The sequence below is a fragment of the Callospermophilus lateralis genome, chromosome 4 (genome assembly GCF_048772815.1).
Source record: "Callospermophilus lateralis isolate mCalLat2 chromosome 4, mCalLat2.hap1, whole genome shotgun sequence".
NCBI lineage: Eukaryota > Metazoa > Chordata > Mammalia > Rodentia > Sciuridae > Callospermophilus > Callospermophilus lateralis.
Window position 1 is genome coordinate 114,578,451 of NC_135308.1, and position 23,661 is coordinate 114,602,111.

At 34.2% G+C, this 23,661-nt stretch overlaps 1 protein-coding gene across 3 annotated transcripts in view; it reads left to right on the forward strand.

Moving 5' to 3' along the window:
• Positions 1-486: 486 nt before the first annotated feature.
• Positions 487-23,661, forward strand: part of Usp15 (ubiquitin specific peptidase 15) — a 116,568-nt gene continuing 93,393 nt past the window's right edge. For all 3 annotated transcript variants that reach the window (XM_076854804.1, XM_076854805.1, XM_076854807.1), the window contains exon 1: positions 487-592. In XM_076854804.1, the coding sequence (XP_076710919.1) occupies positions 504-592 (89 nt within the window). In that variant the 5' untranslated portion in view covers positions 487-503. The remainder of the gene's footprint in view (positions 593-23,661) is intronic.

The window sequence follows — 23,661 nt, forward strand, 5'->3', positions numbered from 1 at the left end:
CCAGTAATCATTGAGCTTGGGTTCTGCAACTCGCAACCAAAAGCCCAGAGTCACGGAGCTGTAAATTTTCTGCCATATCTTAGCCGTCCCCACACTCCCCGCCCCACCCCACCCTCAAGCGTGAGTGAATACGCAAATAAGGGTTTTTCAGGCGTCCGCAGGAAGAAAGGAGGGGTAGGCAAAGTCGAGGCTGGACGGGCCCTGGCACCGCTGGAGCGCAGAATGCCCGAGCCCTCAGCCACGAGAGTTAAAAGCCGGCGGTCCCGGGCCGGAGGAGGCCCAGGCGAGATGCTGGACGGACGGGGACCGATGGGGGGCAGCAGACCACAGACGCGCACCCAGTCCACCCCCGAGGCTTCCTCTTCTCCCGAGGCACCCCCCTCCCCCCGCGTCTCTTTTGGTTTCGACCTGCCGACTGGGAGGGGCCGCGGGACGCCATTCCCACAATGCTCTGGGCGTGCCGCCGCCGTAGCTGCCGCCTCCGCTGCCGCTAGTGGAAGAAGATGGCGGAAGGCGGAGCGGCGGATCTGGACACCCAGCGTTCTGACATCGCGACGCTGCTGAAAACCTCGCTCCGGAAAGGGGACACCTGGTAGGGGAAAGATGTTGAGGTGGTTGCAGTTGCCCGGGGACGGTGGAGGACTGGGCGGGAACCGCGGGCTGGTATGTTTCTCTAGTGACAGGTGCGGGCAGGTCCGGCGGCGGCCGCCTTGGGCAGCAGGATTTTGGGGCAAAGGTTAGACCCGAGATGAGGGCTAGGGTTCTTGGCTTGTCGGTGCATGCTGAGAGGTATGTGGGGAGCGGCGTCGGCAGCTCCTGCGGGTCCCTTCGTCCTCCTTCCTCCCGTAGTGCCGCTCCCACCTCAGGCCTTCCCGAAGGATAGGTTGTGGTCGTTCGGCGTGGGTCTTACACTGTTTTGACAGGTCCTCGTCCCATAGCTTACCGTAGTCTCACTCGCTTTACTTTTCCAATCATTTCCCTTCCCGGCATTATCGGCATCCAAGTTCCCCTTTATTCTGATTCTAGTAGGCTTCCGGGAGTCAGGCTGCAGGATGTTTGCGGTCTGTACTACACAGGTGGCATATGTCAGGGCTCTACTTAAGAGAAAGAAACCTTAATTTCCAGGTCCTTGTGAAAAGGAGGGAGAGGAGTAGGGAACCTTAAGCTTAAGAGAGATACCACGTGGTCTGGTGCTCTAGTGGAGGCTTGGTAGAAGCCGGCAGTGTTTCTGTTAGAAGTGCAGCCCTTCCCTCCTGTTTGAAGGATAACATAGGCCTGCAAAAAGTAGATAAGTCTACTTGAGGTTTAAGTAACTTGCTAATATTCAAACTTGTAAAATACTGTACTTAAAATACTGAAGGAAGTGTGTGGAGATTTTAATACTTGCAGCCACGGCAAGGGACATCCAGAATAACTTTAATACATGAATATTTAACATAAAGGGAAAATACTTTTTGGAAGAAGGATAGTGTGCCTCATTTATAGAATGCACCTTAACAATTTTATTACAGGAGTTTTATTTAGATTCAATCAAATATTCCAAAACATGTAATACCTATGAAATAGTCTTAGTTACCTTTTTATCTCTGCCATTGACTCCTGACCAAATGCTGTAGTATTGGAATAGTTATCAAATAAGCTAATAGTTGGCAGATCTGGAACTTGAATTTAAGTACTTTGATCTAAGCCTTAGTACTTTTTTTTTTCCTACTTTGTTATGCTACATACTGTGTTTCTGTAATGAAAATCCCTAAGGATGCAAATATACACTTGTTGCTATACAGCAAATATAGACTTACAAATGACTTAATAATCATTTTTGTTCATACTGGAATGTTGTTCCTAAGATGTTTATTTTTGAGGAGATTTTGAGCATTTCCTAGGACACCTATGTTTACCTTGGCCTGTGAATTTTTAAAGATGAAATCAGGCCTTCTTCTTTATTGTATGCAAAAGAATATCTTTTTTTATTTTTTAAAATATTGTTTAGTTGTCAATGGATGTTTATTTTATTTATAAGTGGTGCTGAGAATCGAACCCAGTGCCTCACACATACTAGGCAAACGCTCTACCACTAAGCCACAAACTTAGCCCTGCAAAAGAATATCTTTTAAAAAATTTAATTCACTCACCCTGTTACTGTGTCTTAAAATATAAATGTGGATATCCATAAAATATAAATCTTTGAGTTATAATATATATTAATGTCATGTTTTGGGTATATTGAGTAATGATTGGTTGTGTTTACAGTATGATAGAAGCAATATGTTGAGACATTGAAGTTTGGTATTTTTCAAATGAGTGTATCTTTGCTTTTTGGCAAAGTTACTGAAAATCATTTTTAGAGTAGGTCCATATTCGAGTCATTTCAATGCTTTTATTTTAAAGAAAAGAAAACAGGGCACAGATATTCAGGTATCTGTGGAAATTTTGCAAGTTTGATCCACACATTAGTTTTCTCTTTTATTTAAAGGAAAAAAATACAGGCAAAAAAGGTATTGGGGAATTTCAGAAACCAATTTGGTTTATCCATGAGCCACTTTACTCGCCAATTAGCAGGTGAAACCTGTCCAAAAAAAAGAGTGTAAAGTAAAAATTTGATTATAAAGGAAAATAATCTGATAAATAGAAATTATATAATGAACTCATGAGTACAGAACTGATAGGAATATTTAATAAAAATAATTTAGTTGTTAGGCGAATTTTTGAAACTCATTAGAAAGTTTTTATTTTTAGGGCCACTCTGTAAGTCTCTGGATTAATCTTTTATAGGTATTTGGGCAAATCCTGTCATATTAGAGCTGAAACTACCCTTAACAAAAGTGGAATATTTTCGTTACCACATACATAAAACCATTTCAGAAAGACTGTGCTGCTAATAAAAAATGGTAGGTTTATCATAAAGTTTATTTACTCTTGAGAGTTTAATACAGGTATTTAGAGTTAGAATCAAATGGATTAAATTAGTTCTTGAGCATTTTGCAAATAAGACTTTTTCCTAGACCTCTAGTAACTAACTCCAGTACCTAGGCAAGTATAAAGATTTAAATTTGATCTTGCATGAATACCAGAATTCTGCTCATTTGTAAGCAGTGAATGATTTTTATATATAAACCGATATTCTACAGGTGAAAGTAAATTTAGGTAAGTCTGAGATGAAGAGGCACATACCACTGTGAAGTAGTAGAGAGAGGAAAGTAACACCAATTAGCAAAGGAAGTAAGTCAGTAGTCTCATTATGCTATTTGTTGATCTGTTTGCATTATAATGAGATTCAGAAAATCATGAACAAGATTAAGCTAGAATTTAGGAACTATACAAAAAAGACTTAAAAATCCCAAAATTGTAAGACTGATCTAGGTAAACAGATGAGTTACAAGGAAAGTTACTGGTTTGGAGGTTTCTTTTAAAATAGACCTATTGAGAACAAATAAACATTTATCAAAATGAAATCACTACTTTATTTTCCCCAATTTACTAAATGGCATTCATCTACCAATCATTTTCAGTAATTTTTTTGTTCTGTTTTGTTTTCGTTTTTTGGTGCTGGGGTTTGAATTTGCTCAGACCTGAAAGGCAATTAATGAGCTGCATTCCAGCCTTTTATATTTAAATTTTTACTTTGAGACAGGATCTCACTAAGTTGTCCAGGCTGGCCTTGTACTACTGGTCATCTTTCTGCCTTAGCCTCCTGAGTATCCGGGATTGCAAGTGTGTGTGTGACCTTGCCTAGCTTCATTTTCAGTAATATTTATGTCTGATTATATTTAATGATAATGTGTAGCTAAATATTATGTGTCATTTTTGTGTAACCCATAGTAACTCTATTAGGTTTTAGGTAACTTTGGAAAGTAATGTTTGTTAACTTGTATTTAGAATCATTTAATATGTCTTTATTTTTGTTTCAATAAATTGTCAAAGAATTTCAAAGATAAGTGAAGATTTAAATAGGAACCCTTGATTTCAGCTTTTAGAGCTTTCCCTCTATTTCGCAATTTTACTTAGAAATCTTTAAGGTTTTATTTGTTCCCTTATGTTTATGTCACTTTGAGTGACACAGAAAATAACTTTATAATCATAAATCAGTTAATAATGTAAAGGGAAATTATACACTAACACGAGTTCCAAATTGTTTAGTAAGTACTGAAGAAAATTATACATTACTATTTAAATTAATTTTAGTTGTGCCAGGGTGTTTACTACTAAGTAGGCTACTTATGCTATTTACAGGAAATGAAACAAGACAGCAAAACTTTTTAATACTGGTAAATGGGTGAAACTAAGGACAGAAATAATGCCATTAAAACACATTTTTCACAATTTAGTTGTTTAAACATCTAGAAAAGCATTTTTTTTTTCATACTTTAAACATTTTCTGTAAGTTCATTAGTGAATCCAGGATTAATATACCCTATTTAGCCAAGAAAATTCAGTACTAGTCAGTGATTTCATTTATGTAGTTTGTGACATTCAGGCTTGATTTTGTACTATTTTCCTATTAGCACACGCAAGATATTTTTACAAAATAGTTCTATGTTAGTTACTAATCTTGCTTGTACATAAATATAATAAATAATAAGTTTGTCAGGCATGACCTACAATGTTACATTTAAAAATACTATGTGCCAATTACTGTTATACACGTAAAGACAGATTTGTTTACTCTTCATCATAATTCAGGGCACTTCATATTTGACAAAATAAGAATCCATGGCTCAGGGAGGTGTTCACATGGTGATTCAGCTGGGATTTGACCCTAAGTGGTCTGTTTTTTTGGTTCATTCCCTTAACTCGCCACACTAAACTTGCTCTTATTTTAAAGATAAATTAAGAGAGTTTTAACTGTAAAAAGAAAAAGAAGGACTTTTGTTTTTCCTCTTTAAAGGAAGTCTATTTTATATTTAGCTACAGAATTCTACCATTTTATCCCACACTTGTCTCTTGTGACTGTTCAATTTAGATATGATGGAGTATGTGGGAAATTTTAACATCTTGCTTCTGGAAATTAAAACATATTTAAAGACTGATAGGTGAATAACTGAATATATAGAACAGATATAATTTTGTTCTGAAAATACTTTCAAACAAAAGAATCTGGGATCATTTATTGTTGAGCTTCTAAATTTTAATTGTTTTATCAATAAGCATAAGCTTTTATTAGTGGCAATATGCCTTTTTCTCATAGTATTTTACAAAGATAACACAGCAAGAATGTAGTAAGATCTTTAGGGTATTTTGTTCATAATTTAAAAGTATTGGCTTACAGTAAGCTATAGGTACATGAAGTTCTCTTTTTGGACTACGAATCCCTAGAGTTAGTCCAGTATAAACAACACAGTTATTAATATTTGGTGTTTTATGTTCCATGTTTATCAACTGATATTTTTCAAAAATACTTCATATAATGATTTTTTTTTTAATTTGAAGAACATTTTTAAGACAGTGGAAGGTATAGGTATAGTCTTAGGATCTCCTTAGTTTTTCTAAAAAAAATGACAGTCCCGGTAGCATTACTGCTGATATAACAATTTTGTTATCTTAGTCATTGGATATGTTAATTTTGTTTAGAGAGATTTTTTTTCCTCACTTTGAGAATCACTTTATTAATAAGCCTTAATTATTTGTTATAGCTCAGTAGTAGATTGCTTGCCTACACGTGAGATACCAGGTTCAATCTTAGCACTGCATAAAAATAAATGAATTAAATAAAGGTATTGTGTCCATCTACAACTAAAAAATAAACCAAAAAAAGCCTTGATTATTGATGAAAATGAGTAGGGATGAATGTGTTCGTGTACTCCTGTAATCCCAGCTACTTAGGAAGCAGAGGCAGAAGGATGGCAAGGTCAAGGCGAGCCTGGGCAAGTTTAGTGAGACTCTGTCTGAGAGAAAGAGGGAGAAGAGGGGAAAGGACAGGAAGGAAAAAAAGAAAAGTAAGTTGAAACTACCGGTATATTGGCAGAGAAGTAAGGGGAAGGTTAAAAACATCTTAGGTTGATTACACATATTATCTGATTTTATCCTCAAAATAAGGATCAAAATATATATATATATATATATATATATATATTTATATTTCTTTCTTATAGGTGAGGAATCAGAGAAAAAAATTGGCTTGCCTGTGGTTCACTATTGATAATACCACTATCAGTAAACATTTTTGAATGTTTATTCTGTGCTAGTCACTATTTTAAATGTTTTACACTTGTGTGTCCTTAAAGTACATGTCCTTATTTACCTCATTTTTTGTTTGATGATTTCAGAGCTAGTATGAATACCTGGTTATAATCTTAAAATTATAAATACTGTCAATTTTCCCTTAGTATTAGAAATAGTTTTATGCTATCACTACTCAAATGTAATTCAAACAGTATTTCACATCCTCCTTAGTCTCCACATAGATTTTTTTTTTCTTCCCTGAGTAATGTCAGTTCAGTTTGTGCCTTTTATTTTCATTTCCTCAGTTACCAATGCAGTTCACACTCTGACTCATTTATTGCCCTGAAATAATTTCTCCAGATTCTTTCTCACATCTATTCTTTAAACAGGAAATGTATTATCCAATTTACACAAATGTATTATCCAATTTCACTATTTAGAAGCGACATCATAATATTGATAGATAGTGACCTCTCTTTTAGATACAGATTAAAATTAAGTATCTGAGGAAAGGATCAAGAACATGTCTCCAAGCCAAGTGCTGTGGTGCACTCCTGTAATCCAGTGGCTCTTGGGAGGCTGAAACAGGAGGATCCTGAGTTCAAAGCCAGCCTCAGCAAAAGCGAGGCTGAGGATGTGGCTCAGTGCCCCTGAGTTCAATCCCTAGTACAAAAAAAAAAAAAAAAAACAGGTCTCCAATAAGAAGGAAATTTATTCAGCTTGTGTTCTAAGATAGAAAACCCATCTTTCTTTCATTCATATATATATATTTGTTGGTGGACTTTTATTTTCTTTATTTATAATGTGGTATTGAGAATAGAACACAGTACCTCACGTGTGCTAGACAAGTGCTGTACCACTGAACTACAACCCCATCCCACTTTTACTACATTCATGACTAAAATTCTACATGTTTTCTTTATAGCTTTCCAAAAAGAAAAGGGAAGTAATTACTAGTTATTCTGAGAGAGCTAAGAATGCTAACCATTCCTTCCACTCTCCTTTTAATTTTGAGAAGACCCAGGTATTAGTGTGATAATTCCCACCCTTAGAGACACACTGTAGAAAGGACTTCTTTTGTGAAAGAAGTCAAAGGATCTCACTAAAAAAGCCCAAAAGTGTCTCTGAAGCCAAGCTAGTCATAGTTCCAGGGAGCCAATTAAATCAAAACCTTAGAGCATTAGAGCCAAAATTAATTGCTTGTGTAAAAGAGCATTAGGTTTCTTTATTATGGTAAAATAAACTTTTAATGACTTATTATTTTCTATTTTCATTTGTGTTTTTAGAACTTATTGAAGAGATTTATCTTTGATAAAGATGGAAAATGTTGTATCTATAATACCTATATAGATGTAGGTCTATAGATATATTTTGTGGTATGGTATCTGTGTTACAGGGGATTAAACCTAGTGGTATTCTACCAGTGAACTGCATCCCCAGACCTTATTTAATTTTTTATTTTGAGACAGGGTCTTACTAACTTGCCAAGTCTGTTCTCAAACTTGTGATCCTCCTGCCTCCCTAGTAACTAGGATTATAGGTGTACACCAATACACCCAGCTTTATGTTCATTTATTTTTATGGCTTTCAAGCTGAAGAATTTTTCTATTCTTGTTAGAAAGTTCAGCTAAGTAGTTACATGTACTATATAGCTGTGGCTGTGGTTTACAAAAATATTGCTCATTTACTATTTGTTTGGTTTAGATCTGGAATGTCCCCCAAAAGCTCAGGTGTTGAAGACCTAGTCTCTAGTGCAGCAATTTTCAGAGTTGGGGCTTTGGGGAAGTGATTGGATCTTGAGGATTCTGACATCATCAGTGGATTAATCCATTAATAGCTAAATAGACTATGGGGAAGGTGGGACCTAGTTGGAAGAAGTAAGTCCCTGGGAGTATACCTTGGAAGGATTTATCCTCCGTCTCCCTCTCCCTCTCCTTCCCTGCTTAAGTGGTAGTATTGTACAGATACAAAAACTGAGGTTGCAGAGTTAAGTCTACATAGTCATATACTTGGTCAGTGAGTTTCTAAGTTAGGCAGTCCAACCCTGAAACCTGCATTTTTAGTAAACTGTAGCTATATTGCCTTCCTGTGAATGAGAGATTTATATCCAGATTATGGGAGCAACTTTTTGAGCAATGAATACCCAGAAGTATTGAAATCAAGAAGTAACAGGTTTGCCATACTAGATAAATATTTTTATCTGTTATGAGGAACCTATAGAATTTCTAAGTCTCCTTGTCTGTTAACCTATGCTTTCCTACTTCCCACAAATTATTTACCTTTTCTTGCCTTATTGGCTTTGTACATCATTCCTATTTTTTCATATACATTTTACTGATTCCTGATTTTCTCTTACTTCAAAACTGAGCTCAAGCTGGGATCAGCGCATGTGTAATCCTAGTGGCTAAGGAGGCTGAGATAGGAGGATCACAAGTTCAAAGCCAGCCTCAGCAACTCAATGAGATCCTGTCTCAAAATAAAAAAATAAAGGGAACCTAGGGATGTGGCTCAGTGGTTAAACACCCCCAGGGTTCCATCCCTGGTACCAAAACAAAACAAAACAAAACCCACAAAAAAAATCTCAATAAAGTCATTCTCAATAATTTCATCCAGATCTATGGCCCTTTCACTCTTTGCTTTTTAAAGAAATACATACATGATAACAAATTATATGTACATTTTCATATGTATATAAACAGCTTTATTATGATTTAATTCACATACGATACAGTTTACCTATTTGAAGTATTCATAATCAATTCATAATCAATTCTAGAATATTTTCATTATCCTAAAACAAAACCTCCTACACACCAACAGTCATCTCTCATTTCTCCCCAAACTCTTATACTGTAGGCTATCATGAATCTTAATTTCTGTTTTTATGAATTTGCCTATTCTCGATATTTAAATTGGAATCATATGTGTGATTTTTGTTTCTCAGTTCTTTCACTTAGCATAATGCTAATGTTCATCTTGTAGCATATATCATTTCTTTTTATTGCTGACCATTGGTTATATAGATTCAATAATTTATCATTTTTATTTCAAATTTTTTTAAGTTCAAATTTTTTAGTTGTCAGTGGACCTTTATTTTTTATTTATTTATATTTGGTGCTGAGAATCTAACCAGTGCCTCACACATATTAGGCAAGTGCTCTACCACTGAGCCACAATCCCAGCCCTCAGATTTTTGTCCATTGTGAATAATCCTCCTATGAACGTCTCATGTGCAGGTTTTCATTTCTCTTAGGTATACCTTAGAGGAATTGCTAGGTCTTTATGTTTAACTTCTTGAGGAAATACTATACCATTTTACATTACCACTAGTAGTGTATGAGGGTTCCAGTTTTTCCACATTCTTGTCAGCACTTGTTAATATCTGTCTCTTAAAGACTTGTTAGTGGGTGTGAAATGGTTTCTCGTGGTATCTCATTGTAATTTTGATTTTCATTTCACTGATAATTAAAGTGTTGAGCATCTTTTCATCTTCTTCTTAGTCATTTGTATATCTTTGGATGTCTATCCAAATCCTATGACTGTTTTAAAATCTGATTTTTTTTTCTTTTTATCATTGAGTTGTAAGAGTTTATATGTTCTAGATACAAGTCACTTATCAAATAAATGATATGCAAATTTTTTACCATTTTGTGGGTTTTCTTTTCACTTTGTGTTCATTGAAGCACAGAAGTTTTTATTTTAATGCAGTTCAGTTTTTTTATTTTGTTATCATCATGTTGTGCGTCATGGATTAGAAGCCTTTGCCTAATTCAAGATCATAAAGACATAGTCCTTATTTTCTATAAATTTTATGTTTTTAACATATATAAGTCTATGATCCAGCTAAGTTAATATTTTGGGGGTGTGGTATGAGGAAGTGGTCATTTCATTTTTTTGTATGTGGCTATCCAGTTTTATCAGCTCCATGTATCAAAGACTATTCTTCCCTGTGTACTTGTCTTGACACTCTGCTCAAAAGTCAGTTGATTATAAAAGTAATGGTTTATTTTTAGACTTTCCACTCTATTCCATTAAAATATGTCTATCCATATTTTTGAAATTTGAAAGTAATGAGTCTTCCAACAAGTTATTTTTCAAATCTGTTTTGGCCTTCTTATTATATTGAAATGTTATTTTTTTAATATTCTTAAATATGTGTCAACATTTCATTAGCTCTTATAAATAGCATACTCCTCTTTTTAGCAATTTGTCTTATTATTACCTCTCATGGAAATCTCCTCCACTCTTTTCTTAGAGATATCTGGTATGGTAATATTTACTCAGTGAATGTTGTATGTCATTTAACCCACAGATCTCTCACCAACTCTTATCCTTATGCTCCAAAGGCACAAACACTATCTTAAGAATATAGGTAAATATGCTAATTATCCAAAAAGACATTTACAGTGTGTATGGAAGAAGGTAGTAAAACAAACTCTGCACCTAGAAAATGGCATAGCATGCTGCAAGGGGGTTAAACCTAAATTAATCTTTCAAGTAGAAAGGCAGATACCATGTAAATGTCTGAAAACATTCAAAATGAATCAGGCATGATGGCACATGCCTGTAATCCCAGCTGCTCGGAAAGCTGAGGCAGGAGGATTGCTAGTTCAAAGCCAGAAGCTAGCCTCAGCAACTAAGCAGGGCCCTAAGCAACTTAGTGAAAGACCCTGCTTCAAAATATAAAAAAATTAAGCAGGGGACCTAGGCATTCAGCTCCGTGGTTAAGCACCCCTGAGTCCAATTCCTGGTTTAAAAAAAAAAAAAAGAAAGAAAAATTAAGCTAATATGTATATTGTTCATGGAAATAGTTATGTAAGAAAAATATAAAAGGTAAGTGCTAAATTCTGGGAAACAGTTGCAAAGAGAGGTATCTATATATTTGTAATAATTTTCTTTAGCTACATAGTTTGGGTATGCACATGAATGTTTATTATTCTAGAATTATAATATGTGCCAGCATATGATACAATTTTTTCTTAAAGCAAATTTGGTTGTAAGGACATTTTGTTTTGAGAAATTCCCAATTTTTCTTAGTGTTTTTCCTTCCTCCCTCCCTTTTTTTTTCATTATTTTCTCTTCCTTCCTTATTTCCCTCCTACCCTCCGTCCCTCATTCTTCTACTGTAAAACAATTAAACACATTAGCTCAGGAAATTTATATAGTAAAAATCATACATTATTAATTACTGTTTCCTTTTTGATTCACATATGCTTATCCAAATTTACATGTCAGATAGAGGTACAGGATATATTTAGTAGAGGAAGGCACACATATCTAAGCTATCAGTGATCACATATATGTAGTCTGGATGCATAGTTTATAAAACAAACGTACTCTGACCTCCTTCTCAAGTTGCCTATTTGTCTTGGTTTAGATTTGAAAAGAGGTCATAAAAATTAGTTCTTGCTAACTGATGGAGTTAATATGGAGAACAGAAAATAGGTTAGAAATGCTTGAAATCTGACAGTTGAAGATAAACCAGGCCATTGGTTTATTTTAAAATAATTCAGTTTTCTTTGGTTAAGTTTTACTGAAACAATGAAATTCAGAGTTTTAGATATTTCATTAAATAAGGAAATTAGTCAAAAGAGTGAATTAATATCCAAAATTGTTCATGCTCTTAATTCTACACAAGGTAGTTATATTTTTCTAAAGTTAAATGTGCTACATCGTATTAGGCTGAGATTGTTGTGTATTTTCTTATGTATAAGAAATTATAAACTAGAGCTTATATATAATATGCCTACTCTGCAAAGAGAAAAGTAGGATTTTTAAAAATAAGCAATATTATATTTATGTGTTAGTTACCCTGGAACATCTATCTGGAAGCTGTCAGCATAAACATGTACAAATTAATACACACATACACACAGTGTCATATATATCTAAAATAAGGAAGCAAAGAAACCCCGGGAAGGAAGAAAGACAGATGTATATATATCTTCCTTTTATACCACTCTGGCTTCCTAAATCCTGCTATTGGGATTTCTTCACATTGTTTTTAAACTGTTATATCCAGGACTATTTCTGAATCATTTATTGGTCCCTATATATCTTTCTTAAATTTGCTTCTAGGGTGATATTCTTCTGTTTTACCTTCCTTTGCCTCCACAATAAAAATCTTAACTTTTTTAGTTCTTATGATAGCTTTACTGCATTTAAAGAATGTCTTAAATTTGACTCAGATGCCCCCAGCTTTTCTGGAGCCATTGAAAATTATTTCATCCAGCCCACAACAAAACTGTGGTCTTTTGAGGCCTTTTAAATATTCAGCACCATACCATTTAGACCTTTTTACTCTTAGTAATATAACTTTATGTAGATTTGTTATTTACTAAGCTTTTCAAAAGCGTGTGATTCTCCCAGTAATCTTGTGAAGTATTTCCAGTGATCTTCATGAAATTTAAATCAAACATATCTCTTCACTGTTGAAAATCATTCAGTAGTGTCTAGTACCCTTAGGATAAAATCTTTTATCATTTCTTTAAAGATACTTAAAGACTGTATAGTCTTGATTCTAGTCTACCCTTTCAGTCTTATGTAGCTTTTACCTCCTATTTTCATAAATACCAACTTGATATAGTCAGTTCCTCCAACATAGAAAATTCCCAGAGTCCTTCTGACTGTAGTATATAATGTTCATCCAGTTTAGATAGCTTTCTTAACTTTCCTAGAGTAAATTTCATTCATATGCTAAAAATGTTATTGTTTGGAGAAATTCTCCTTTATTTTAAAGAGCACCCCTATTACATGCTTTCATAGTTTTGGGTTCTTTCCTTCATAGTTTTTACCACATTTACTGAATGTCTCTTCACTGGACTCCAAATTCCACAAACATAGGACTTTGACTATTTTACTTTCCACTTTATATGTACTAGCACATACAAAGTAGGCCACCAATATTTTTTTGAATAAATGAATTCTCATTTCTAAGATAAGCAATTTAAGGGTTTTATTTTAATTGTCTAAAATGTCACAGCAAATAATGTCAGATTCTACTGGCCTGGTTTCAGGAGATAAGAAAACGTATAAACAAAAGAAATTGTGAGAACAAGTTGAGATTGGGTTTGAAAAAGTTCATCCACAATTTAGTATATATCACAATTCTAGAAAAGCTCGTAAAAGAAAAATAGTGGGTTTTGTGGGTTATCTTAAATGAAACAAAAGCATGACTCTCAGATAGCCATAGCATTGAACACTCAGGCTTTTTGTACTAAGTTCCTGATAGGTGAAGATCTAACATTCACCAAAGATACATTGCTTTGAAAATACTTTCTCAAAATAAGTCAAATGGATAAAAAAGTTAGATTTTTGCCTTTAAATTTAAATGTGTTTTAATTCTTACATATAGCTTAGTAATATATTTTCTTACTTTATAAAAGGAACTCTGTGTCATAATGAGGGAAAGTTGTATATGATTTTTTACAGTATCTGTTTTCTACTTAAGTCTTTCTAAATTAATGAAATTTAATCCATTTTGTCCCACCATTCCATATATGAAACATCTATAAAAATTTAATATAGTATATAGTAGATATATAATATATAATATAATTATATAATATATTTATATAATAAGAACATAACTATAAATTATAATAATGTTAACTGTATTGATATTATATATATGCTCTAGATTATAATTTCCAACCTATTTTAATGTACCTATATCAGTTGTATTGAAATATTCCCAGAACAGGAAAGTTGAAAATTAATGGGTTTAAATGAGTGTTAACTTTTTTGAGGGCACATTGAAGTAGGAAGACCTATTTATTGTACTAGATTGGGAAGTAAATGAGAGTTGAGGAAGAAGGTTGTAAGACTAAATCAGAAAAACGAGAACAGAGGAGAAAATGAGTATGTGAGTTTAAAGATGTTGAAATATGCTGAGTGGGAAAAGTCAGAAAAGGAAGAAAGAGGGGATAGGAGCTGTCTGTGGAGAAAGTTTCCAAAGAGGCAGAAGGAAACTGGATCCAAAGCAAAGAAGCAAAAATTTTTGCCCTGGGATTTAAGAAGAATTATATTGTCCACCAATATATAAGGGAATCTCTGAGATTAATGTGTGGTACCGTGGAGTTATACAAAAAAATCAAGGTTTGCTTTCTTGTACGGAAGACAACAAGGTAACAAGATTGTTGAAGTTAGAGACTAGTGAAGATTCAAAAAATTATTGGGAATGACAGAGATTATGCCATAGTCAGACAGGAGGATTGTAGGTAGTCTTTAAAGGACTTGATAGATTGAAACCTATAGATTTTTAGAACACATGAGATTTTCTTTAATAATTTTGAGCCCAGATAGTATTGATATAATATTTTCATGTTGATGTACTAGTACAGAAGAATCAAGATAAATGACCACTGAATTGTTACCCACTGAAATGGGGGAATGATGGTGATTAAGCCACAGAGGTCTTAATCATAAATGAAATGATGTTCTTGATTATATGTTAGTATATTTACTTCATAACTTTTTATGTGTTTCAGTAGTATACAGAAGTATTTCACCTTTGATCTCATCTGTGAAGCATAGACTCCTGTATAGAAAATTAAAATTAGTCTGTTAGTCACAAAAAAGTTAATTATTACTTGTATTTTGGACTATTCTAGATGTTTATATATTAATAATTAAAATTAATCTTTAAATTTTAGATGATTGTAAGCTATAGTCTATTGTAATATTTGCTCCTAAAGTTTGATCAGCTTCAAGTCAGTAAACATGTCAATTTTAGGATTTTTCTATTGTTTATAGTTTTCCAAAATATCAGGAATAGTAATCTCTACTTTATATGCTTCTCCTTTGTTATGAGCAGTCACTCCATTTTTATTTTTCTGGCTTATTTACTGGTTGTTCTAGTTATCAAAAGGAAATAATTTCTCACGACTGAATATTCTGATAAATTAAAAAATGATCACAAATGAATCATACTTTTCTAGTGACAATTCTTCAAGCCTCATCGGGATTTTTGTTTGTTTGTTACAATCTAATACAAGTTCATCTGTTTAGAAAACAATAAAAATATAAAAGATAACATAAATTCTTAATGTCTTTCAAAGTAAATAGTTGTAAGCCAAAGTGATATAAATTTTATTAAATTTACTGTGTATATTTTTGATCCCAACTAAAAAGAAAGCTAATCTGCTATTTATAATTGTTTTTCTTGCTTTTCTGCTTAAAATTTCATCTAATTGTCATTTAACCCTATCAGTTTTGGTGGCCTTAATATTATTCATAGTTTATAGTACATGTGATTGTACATATGTGCCGTCGCTTGATGTGCATATAAACTTATTATTCACATTAACCAGAAAAATTTATTCATTCTTAATTGTAATATTTTATGAAGACAGAAGAATATAAAGAAAAATACAATAAAACACTTGTATACCCCCATGTTAGTTTAAAAATGAAATATTATAAATACAGTTGAATCTCCCTACATGTTTCCCTAATCTCATTCCCTTCCTTTCTTGCTGAGGAAGCCATTATTCTGAAACTGAATTTTATAATTCTCTTTATTTATACTTTACTACTTATGCATTCATTTATAAATAATATCTAGTATCTTTTAAATTTTCATGTAGTTGTACTCGTCTCATATACTTGTATTATATTGCATGTACAATTTTACAGCTTCCTTTTTTCGTTCAACATTGTTTTTTTTTTTTTTTTTTTTTCTCATGTTATATGTAGTTGTAGTTCTTACTTCAGTTTTTATTTAGTATTTCATGGTATGAATAATGCATATTAGATTTTTCCAATTTTCATTCTTATATATTATGGTGCAGTAAATATTATTATAGTTTTATTCTTATAAATGTGTGCAAACGTTCTGTAGGGGTAGAACTTAACAATATCAAAACATGATTGTATGGAATGCATATCTTCATCTTTAATAGATCTTGCCAAATTGCTTTCCAAAGTGAGGGTTCTTGCGTAACCCATGAGTCCCCCCTACTGGCAGTATAAAAATTCCTGTTAGTACACATCTTCTACAGGTTTAATAACATATGTGCATATATGTGCATCTGTTTCAGATATTAATTTGCTTTTTCCCCATTGCTAATGAGGCTGAGCACCTTCTCTGGTGTAGAGAACATTCTGAGTAGGTAGATGTTTGAGATGTGTTTGTGCATTCCTATGAAGCTCAGTACAGATGGGTAATTTTCTGTGTTTACATAGTATTTGAGGTAGAGTTAGGACTAGGATAATGCACCAAGGCGATATTCATTCTCAGGGTCTCTAGACATTTTACTTGCCTCACCTAATCCGGCCTTGCTTGTGAGTTAAATAGTGCTTAAGTACACAATGCTCATTGTAATTCAAATTATTCCCTAATATATCTGTTTTTATTGTGTTAATACTTGATACAAGAGCTACATTCCATTTTTACATCATTGTTAACTATAGGCACAATGTTGTACAATAAATCTTTTGGGCTTATTCATCTTGCATTACTAAAACTTTATTGCCGCAGTCTGGCTGGGCACAATTCAGGAGCCACTTGTCAAAAGAAACTAACTTTATTTTTAGAACCACACAAGCCAAACAAAACAGCTCCTCAGGAAAAAACCCTCAGAGCCCAACTGCCACTACCGGCTTCCCACCAGCCACACTCCACAACCACCAGCCTCCACACCTCCCACAATCCTCTTCCTCTTGAGGCCGATTGGCTGGGTCGCATGGGTGGAGCCAAAAAGTCCCCCAATGAGCAGCTCCGTGGCCTGAAAGGGCAGGGGAACAGCCCAATGAGCTTCACCGCAGGGGAGCCAATCAGCTATATGTTGCTGGGGCCGCTGTGAGCCAATCATCAGCTGGCAGTCTGAAAGTTTGCTGGGGCCCCTTCAGCTCATCAGCTGGCAGTCTGAAAGTTTGCTGGGACCCCTTTGGCTGTGGCTCTCAACACTTTATATCCATTGAACAGCAATGTATTTCTTCATCGCCCCCGCCCCCCCAAGTTCCTTCCCTATTCTGCAACCTACCATTCCACTCTGGGCTTTTGAGAGTAAGACTATATTAGATGCCTCATATAAGTAGAATCATGTATATTTGTATTTTTGTCTGGTTTATTTTATTTAGCATAATGTATTCCAGGTCCATCCACATTGCTATATATACGGGATTTCCTTCTTTTTTCAGACTAAATACTGTTGCATCATATATATGTGCCTCATTTTTCTATATCCATTCATCTATAGGTAGAATTTTTAGTTCTATTGGCTATTGTAAAAAATGCTGCATGGAACATGGAAGTGTGTATATGTCTTCCAGATCTTGATTTTAATTTATTTTGGATGTTTGTTTTTTGAGGAACCTCCACTTGTTTTCCGTAGCTAATGCACCATTTTACATTCCTACCAAGAGAACAAGAATTCCAGTTTCTCTACATACCACCAACAGTTGTTAACCTTTGCTTTTTTAATAATAGCTATCCTAACAGGTGAGACAAGCCTCATTGTGGTTTCCATTTATTTAATATAACAATTGCATTCTAACACATTCAAGTTTTCAAAACAAGCATTAGAGCAGAGCTGACTGCATGTATAAAGTAGAGCTGTAATTTGTTTTTTTCCCATGTATGTGGTTCATTGTCTCAATATTTTTTAGTTTGTTTTCATTAGTTATACATGACAGCAGAATGCATTTATGTACTTTGATATATCATATGTAGATGGGATATAATTTCTCATTTTTCTGAGTGTAAATGTTGCAGAATCATATTAGTCATGTAGACACACACACACACATACACACACAGTAATAATGTCTGTTTCATTTTACTGTCTTTCCTATGCCCACATCCCCTTCTCTCCCCTCCCATCACTTCCCTCTGCCTAATCTAAGGTAATGGTGTTCTTCCCTAGTGCCCCCCACCCCACCCACCCCACCCCCAGTGCCTTATTGTGAATTAGCATCCGCATATTAGAGAAAACATTTGGCCTTTGGTTTTGTGGGATTGGCTTATTTTGCCTCAGCATGATATTCTCTAACTCCAGCCATTACTGGCAAATGCCATAATTTTAGTCTTCCTTAAAACTGAGTAATATTCTCATTGAGTAGGTGAACTGAGCTGCTATAAACATTGATGTGGCTGTGTCACTATAGTATGCTGATTTTAAGTCCTTTGGGTATAAACCAAGGAGTGGGATAACTGGAGCAAATGGTGGTTCCATTCCCAGTTTTCCGAGGAATCTCCATACTGCTTTCCATAGTGGTTGTACCAATTTGCAGTCCCACCAGCAACGTATGAGTGTACCTTTTTCATCACATCCTCACCAACATTAATTGTTACCTGTATTCTTGACGATTGCCATTCGGACAGGAATGAGATTAAATCTTAGAATAGTTTTGATTTGCATTTCTCTAATTGCTAGAGATGTTGAACACTTTTTCATATATTTGTTGATTGATTGTATTTCTTCTGTGAAGTGTCTTTTCAGTTCCTTAGCCCACTTATTGATTGGGATATATATATATATATATTTTTTTTTTTGGTGTTAAGTTTTTTTGAGTTCTTTATATATCTAGAAATTAATGCTTTGTCGGAGGTGCGTGTGATAAAGATGTTCTCCCAATCTGTAGGCTCTCTCTTCACGTTATTCATGGTTTCCTTTGCTGAGAAGAAGCTTTTTAATTTGAATCCATCTCATTTATTGATTCTTGGTTTTACTTCTTGTGCTTTAGTCTTGTTAAGGAAGTCGGATCCTAAGCTGACATGGTGCAGATTTGGGCTTATTTCGTCTTTTGTTAGGTGCAGGGTCTCTGTTCTAGTGCTTAAGACTTTGATCTACTTTAAGTTGACTTTTGTGCAAGGTGAGAGTTAGGGATTTAATTTCATTTTGCTATATATGGATTTCAAGTTTTGCCAGCACCATTTGTTGAATAGGCTATCTTTTCTCCAGCGAATGTTTTTTGGCACCCTTGTCTAGTACGAGATAACTGTATTTATGTGGGTTTGTCTCTGTGTCCTCTGTTGTGTCTATCTCCTCTATTTTGTACCATTGGTCTACAAGTTTGTTTTGGTGCCACTACCATGCTGTTTTTGTTACTAGCTCTATAGTATAGTTTAAGGTCTGGTATTGTTTTACCTCTTGCTTCATTTTTCTCTCTAAGGATTGCTTTGAGTCCCTTATTTTTCCAAATGAATTTCATGATTGCTCTTCCAATTTCTATGAAGAATATCATTGGGATTTTAATAGGAATTGCATTAAATCTGTATAACGGTTTTGGTAGTATGGCCATTTTTACAATATTAATTCTGCCTATCCAGGAGCATGAGATCTTTCAATCTTCCGAGGTTTTCTTCAATTTCTTTCTTTAGTGTTCTGTAGTTTTCATCTATGAGTATTGATTTTATATCCTGCTACTTTGCTGAATTCATTTATTAGTTCTAGAAGTTTTCTGGTGGAATTTTTTGGATCTTCTAGATATAGAATCATGTCATCAGCAAATAGTGATAGTTTGAGTTCTTCTTTACCTATTTGTATCCCTTTAATATCTTTCTTTTGTCTAATTGCTCTGGCTAGAGTTTCAAGGATGATGTTGAATAGAAGTAGTGAAAGAGGACGTCCTTGTCTTGTTCCAGTTTTTAGCAGGAATGCTTTCAATTTATCTCCATTTAGAATGATGTTGGCCTTGTGTTTATCATACACAGCTTTTACAATGTTGAGGTATGTTCCTACATCCCTAGTTTTTCTAGTGTTTTGAACATGAATGCTGTATTTTGTCAAATGCTTTTTCTGCATCTGTTGAAATAATCATATGATGTTGTTTTTAAGTCTATTAATATGATGAATTACATTTATTGATTTCCATATGTTGAACCAACCCTGCATCCCTGGGATGAAAACCACTCGATTATGGTGCACTATCTTTTTAGTATGTTTTTGTATGTGATTTGCCAGGATTCATTGAAAATTTTTGCATCTATGTTCATCAGGGATATTGGTCTGAAGTTTTCTTTCCTTGATGTGTCTTTGTTTGGTTTTGGTGTCAGGGTGATGATATTAGCCTCATAGAATGAGTTTGGAAAGATTTCCTCCTTTTCTATCTCGTGGAATACTTTGAGAGGAGTATTGGTGTTAATTCTTCTTTGAAAGTCTTATAAAACTTGGCTGAGAATCCATCTGGCTCTGGGCTTTTCTTGGTTGCTAGGCTTTTTTTTTTTTTCAATATTTTTTTAGTTATACGTGGACACAATATCTTTATTTCATTTTTTTATGTAGTGCTGAGGATTGAACCCAGTGAGCATGCTAGGTGAGCACTCTACCTCTGAGCCCCAGCCCCAGTTGATAGGCTTTTGATATAGTTTTTCTATTTCATTTCTTGATATTGATCTGTTTAAATTTTGTATGACTTCCTCATTCGGATTGGGTAGGTCATATGTCTCTAGAAATTGTCGATGTCTTCGATATTTTCTATTTTATTATAGTATAAATTTTCAAAATAGTTTCTAATTATCTTCTATATTTCAGATGTGTGATATCTCCTTCTTCATCTTGTATTTTAGTAATTTGAGTTTTCTCTCTTTTTGTCTTCATTAGCATGGCCAGGGGGTTATCTGCTTTATTTATTTTTTCAAAGAACCAACTTTTTGTTTTGTCAATTTTTTCAATTTTTTTTTGTTTCGATTTTATTGCTTTCAGCTCTGATTTTAATTATTTCCTGTCTTCTGCTTTTGGTGTTGATTTGTTCTTCGTTTTCTAAGGCTTTGAGATGTAGGGTTAGGTCATTTATTTGTGACTTTTTATTCTTTTAATGAACGCACTCATTATAATAAACTTTCCTGTTAGTACTGCCTTCATAGTGACCCAGAGATTTTGATATGTTGTATCAGTGTTCTCATTTACTTATAAAAATTTTGTATTTCATCCTTGATTTCTTCTACTATTCATTCATTATTAAATTGTGTATTATTTAGTCTCCATTTGTTACAGTAGTTTCTATTTTTTATTTTATTGTTGATTTCTAATTTCATTGCATTGTGGTCTGATAGAATGCAGGGTATTATCTCTGTCTTTTGTATTTACTAAGAGTTGCTTTGTGGCATACCATATGGTCTGTTTTAGAGAAGGAGCAGTGTGCTGCTGAGAAAATATATTTGCTTGTTGATGGATGAAATATTCTATATATGTCTATTAAGTCTAAATTATTGATTGTATTATTTAGTTCTATAGTTTCCCTGTTTAGTTTTTGTTTGGAAGATCTGTCCTGTAGTAAGACAGGTGTGTTAATGTCATCCAGTATTATTGTATTGCGATCTGTTTGACTCTTGAAATTGAGAAGGGTTTGTTTGATGCTCGTTTGTTTGGGGCATAAGTATTATAATTGTTATGTCCTGCTTATATATACTTCCATTAAGAAGTGTGAAATGTCCTTGTGTCTTCTGATGAACTTTGGTTTGAAGTCTACTTTATCTGAAATGAGAATGGTAACCCTTCTTGTTTACGCAATCCATATGAGTGATAATATTGTCCCCATCCTTTCACCTTCAGTTTGTGGATGTCTTTGCCCATGAGGTGAGTCTTTTGAAGACAGCATATTGTTGGGTCTTGCTTTGGGGTCCTGTAAGCCTCTTGTATTTGATTTTTCATTAATCCAATCTGCCAGTCCATGTTTTTTGATTGATGAGTTTAGGCCTTAACATTCACGGTTATTATGGAGATGAGATTTATATTCCCTGTCATTTTGATTTATTTCTGGTTTTTGATTTGTCTTAGTTTCTCATTAGGTTCAATATCCCTTTAGTGTAGATCCTTCCTTTTCTGGTTTTCACTTTTTTTTTTTTTTTTTCACTTCATCCTCATGGAATATTTTGTTGAGAATGCTTTGTAGTGTAGACTTTCTAGTTGTGAATTCTTTTAATTTTTGTTTATCATGGAATGTTTTTATTTCAGTTTAAAATATGAAAAAATTTTTCTGACATAAAATTCTTGGTTGGCATCTGTTTTCTTTTAGAACTTGAAATATATTATTCTAGGACCTCCTAGCTTTGAGGGTCTGGGTTGAGAAATCAGTTAAGAGCCAAATTGATTTCCCCCTATAAGTACTTTGATTGTTTTCTCTCACAGCCTTTAAGATTTTATCTTTATCCTGTTTTAGTCATTCTCATTATAATGTGTGTTGGTGTGGGTCTGCTGTGATTTTGTACGTTTGGGGTCCTGTAAGCCTCTTGTATTTGGTCTTCCATTCCATTCTTTAGGTTTGGGGAAAATGCTGCTATTATATAATTGAAAAGATTGTACATTCCTTTGGTTTGTATCTCTCCTCCTTCATCTATCCCAATAACTCTTAAATTTGGTCTTTTCATGTAATCCCATAATTCTTGGATGTTCTGTTCATGGTTTCTTATCTTCTCTGTGTTCTCAAGTCTACTTTCAAGATTACATATTTTGTCTTCATTGTCTGAAGTTCTGTTTTCCAAGTGGTCTAGTCTGTTGATTATGCATTCTATTGAATTTATAATTTGGTTTACTGATTCTTTCATTTTGAGGATTTCTGCTTGGGTTTTTTTTTTTTTTCCACAATCTCTCTTTATTCAAGAGGTCTTTCACTTCCTATATTTTTTCTTTGATTTTACTCCTTATACTATCCTTTACTTCTCATATCAATTTAACTATGTACAATCTGAACTCCTTCTTAGACATTTCTTCTACTTTGTTATCAGTAGCTTCTGTTGTTGAAGCATCATGGTTTGTTTGGGGTGCTTAATTCCCTTGTTTTTTAAATGTTGTTAGTGTGTTTTCCCATCTAAAAGTATGGATCAAAGGCAGGATAAATTCTACCCTGTAGCCCTATAGTGTCCCTGAAAATTTCCATCACCTCACCTTTACTGGTAAGACCAATATCAACAGCACCCAGTGTACACAATATATAGCCTTAAACCTGATAGCTCCCACTAAAGCCTCTACTGCTTTCTCACGTTAAACCAAAATGATGAGTTCAATAACTATCCACAGTATAAACAGAATATTAAAACGATTTACAATTTCAAATGGTGGATAAGAAAATAGGCAGTGTAGTATGCAATATTCACGAGGGAGCAAGAGAGAAGCTAGAAGTAAAAATTCACAGGAAGAGTGGAAGAGGAGCTGACAAAGATTGGCTGTTGGTTGGAGAAAAATTGGAAAGAAAATAGACAAGAGAGAGGAAGAATACAAACAAAGAGAAAATATTAAAGACAGAAGAATACAACAAAAATGCAAAACACTCTTCATATGTCATTGTCCTCCACACACTGATGCATAAAAAAACATCCTGTTCCAAATATGGTAGAGAGATTAGTGAATCAAAAAATAAAGTAAATCTTGCTGGAAAGTCGAACCTCTCTGTCAGTGTTTAGCAGTTTCTCAGACCTGTCTCTGACATCTCTCAGGATCACCAAACTCAGATCAACCCTTGCAAACCCAGTCTCTATACCACCAATCTGTTCTTCAGATACCTCAGGCTTGGCTATGCTGCAGTCCCAAGATCTCAATGTTGCTCCTACTTGCTGAGAGA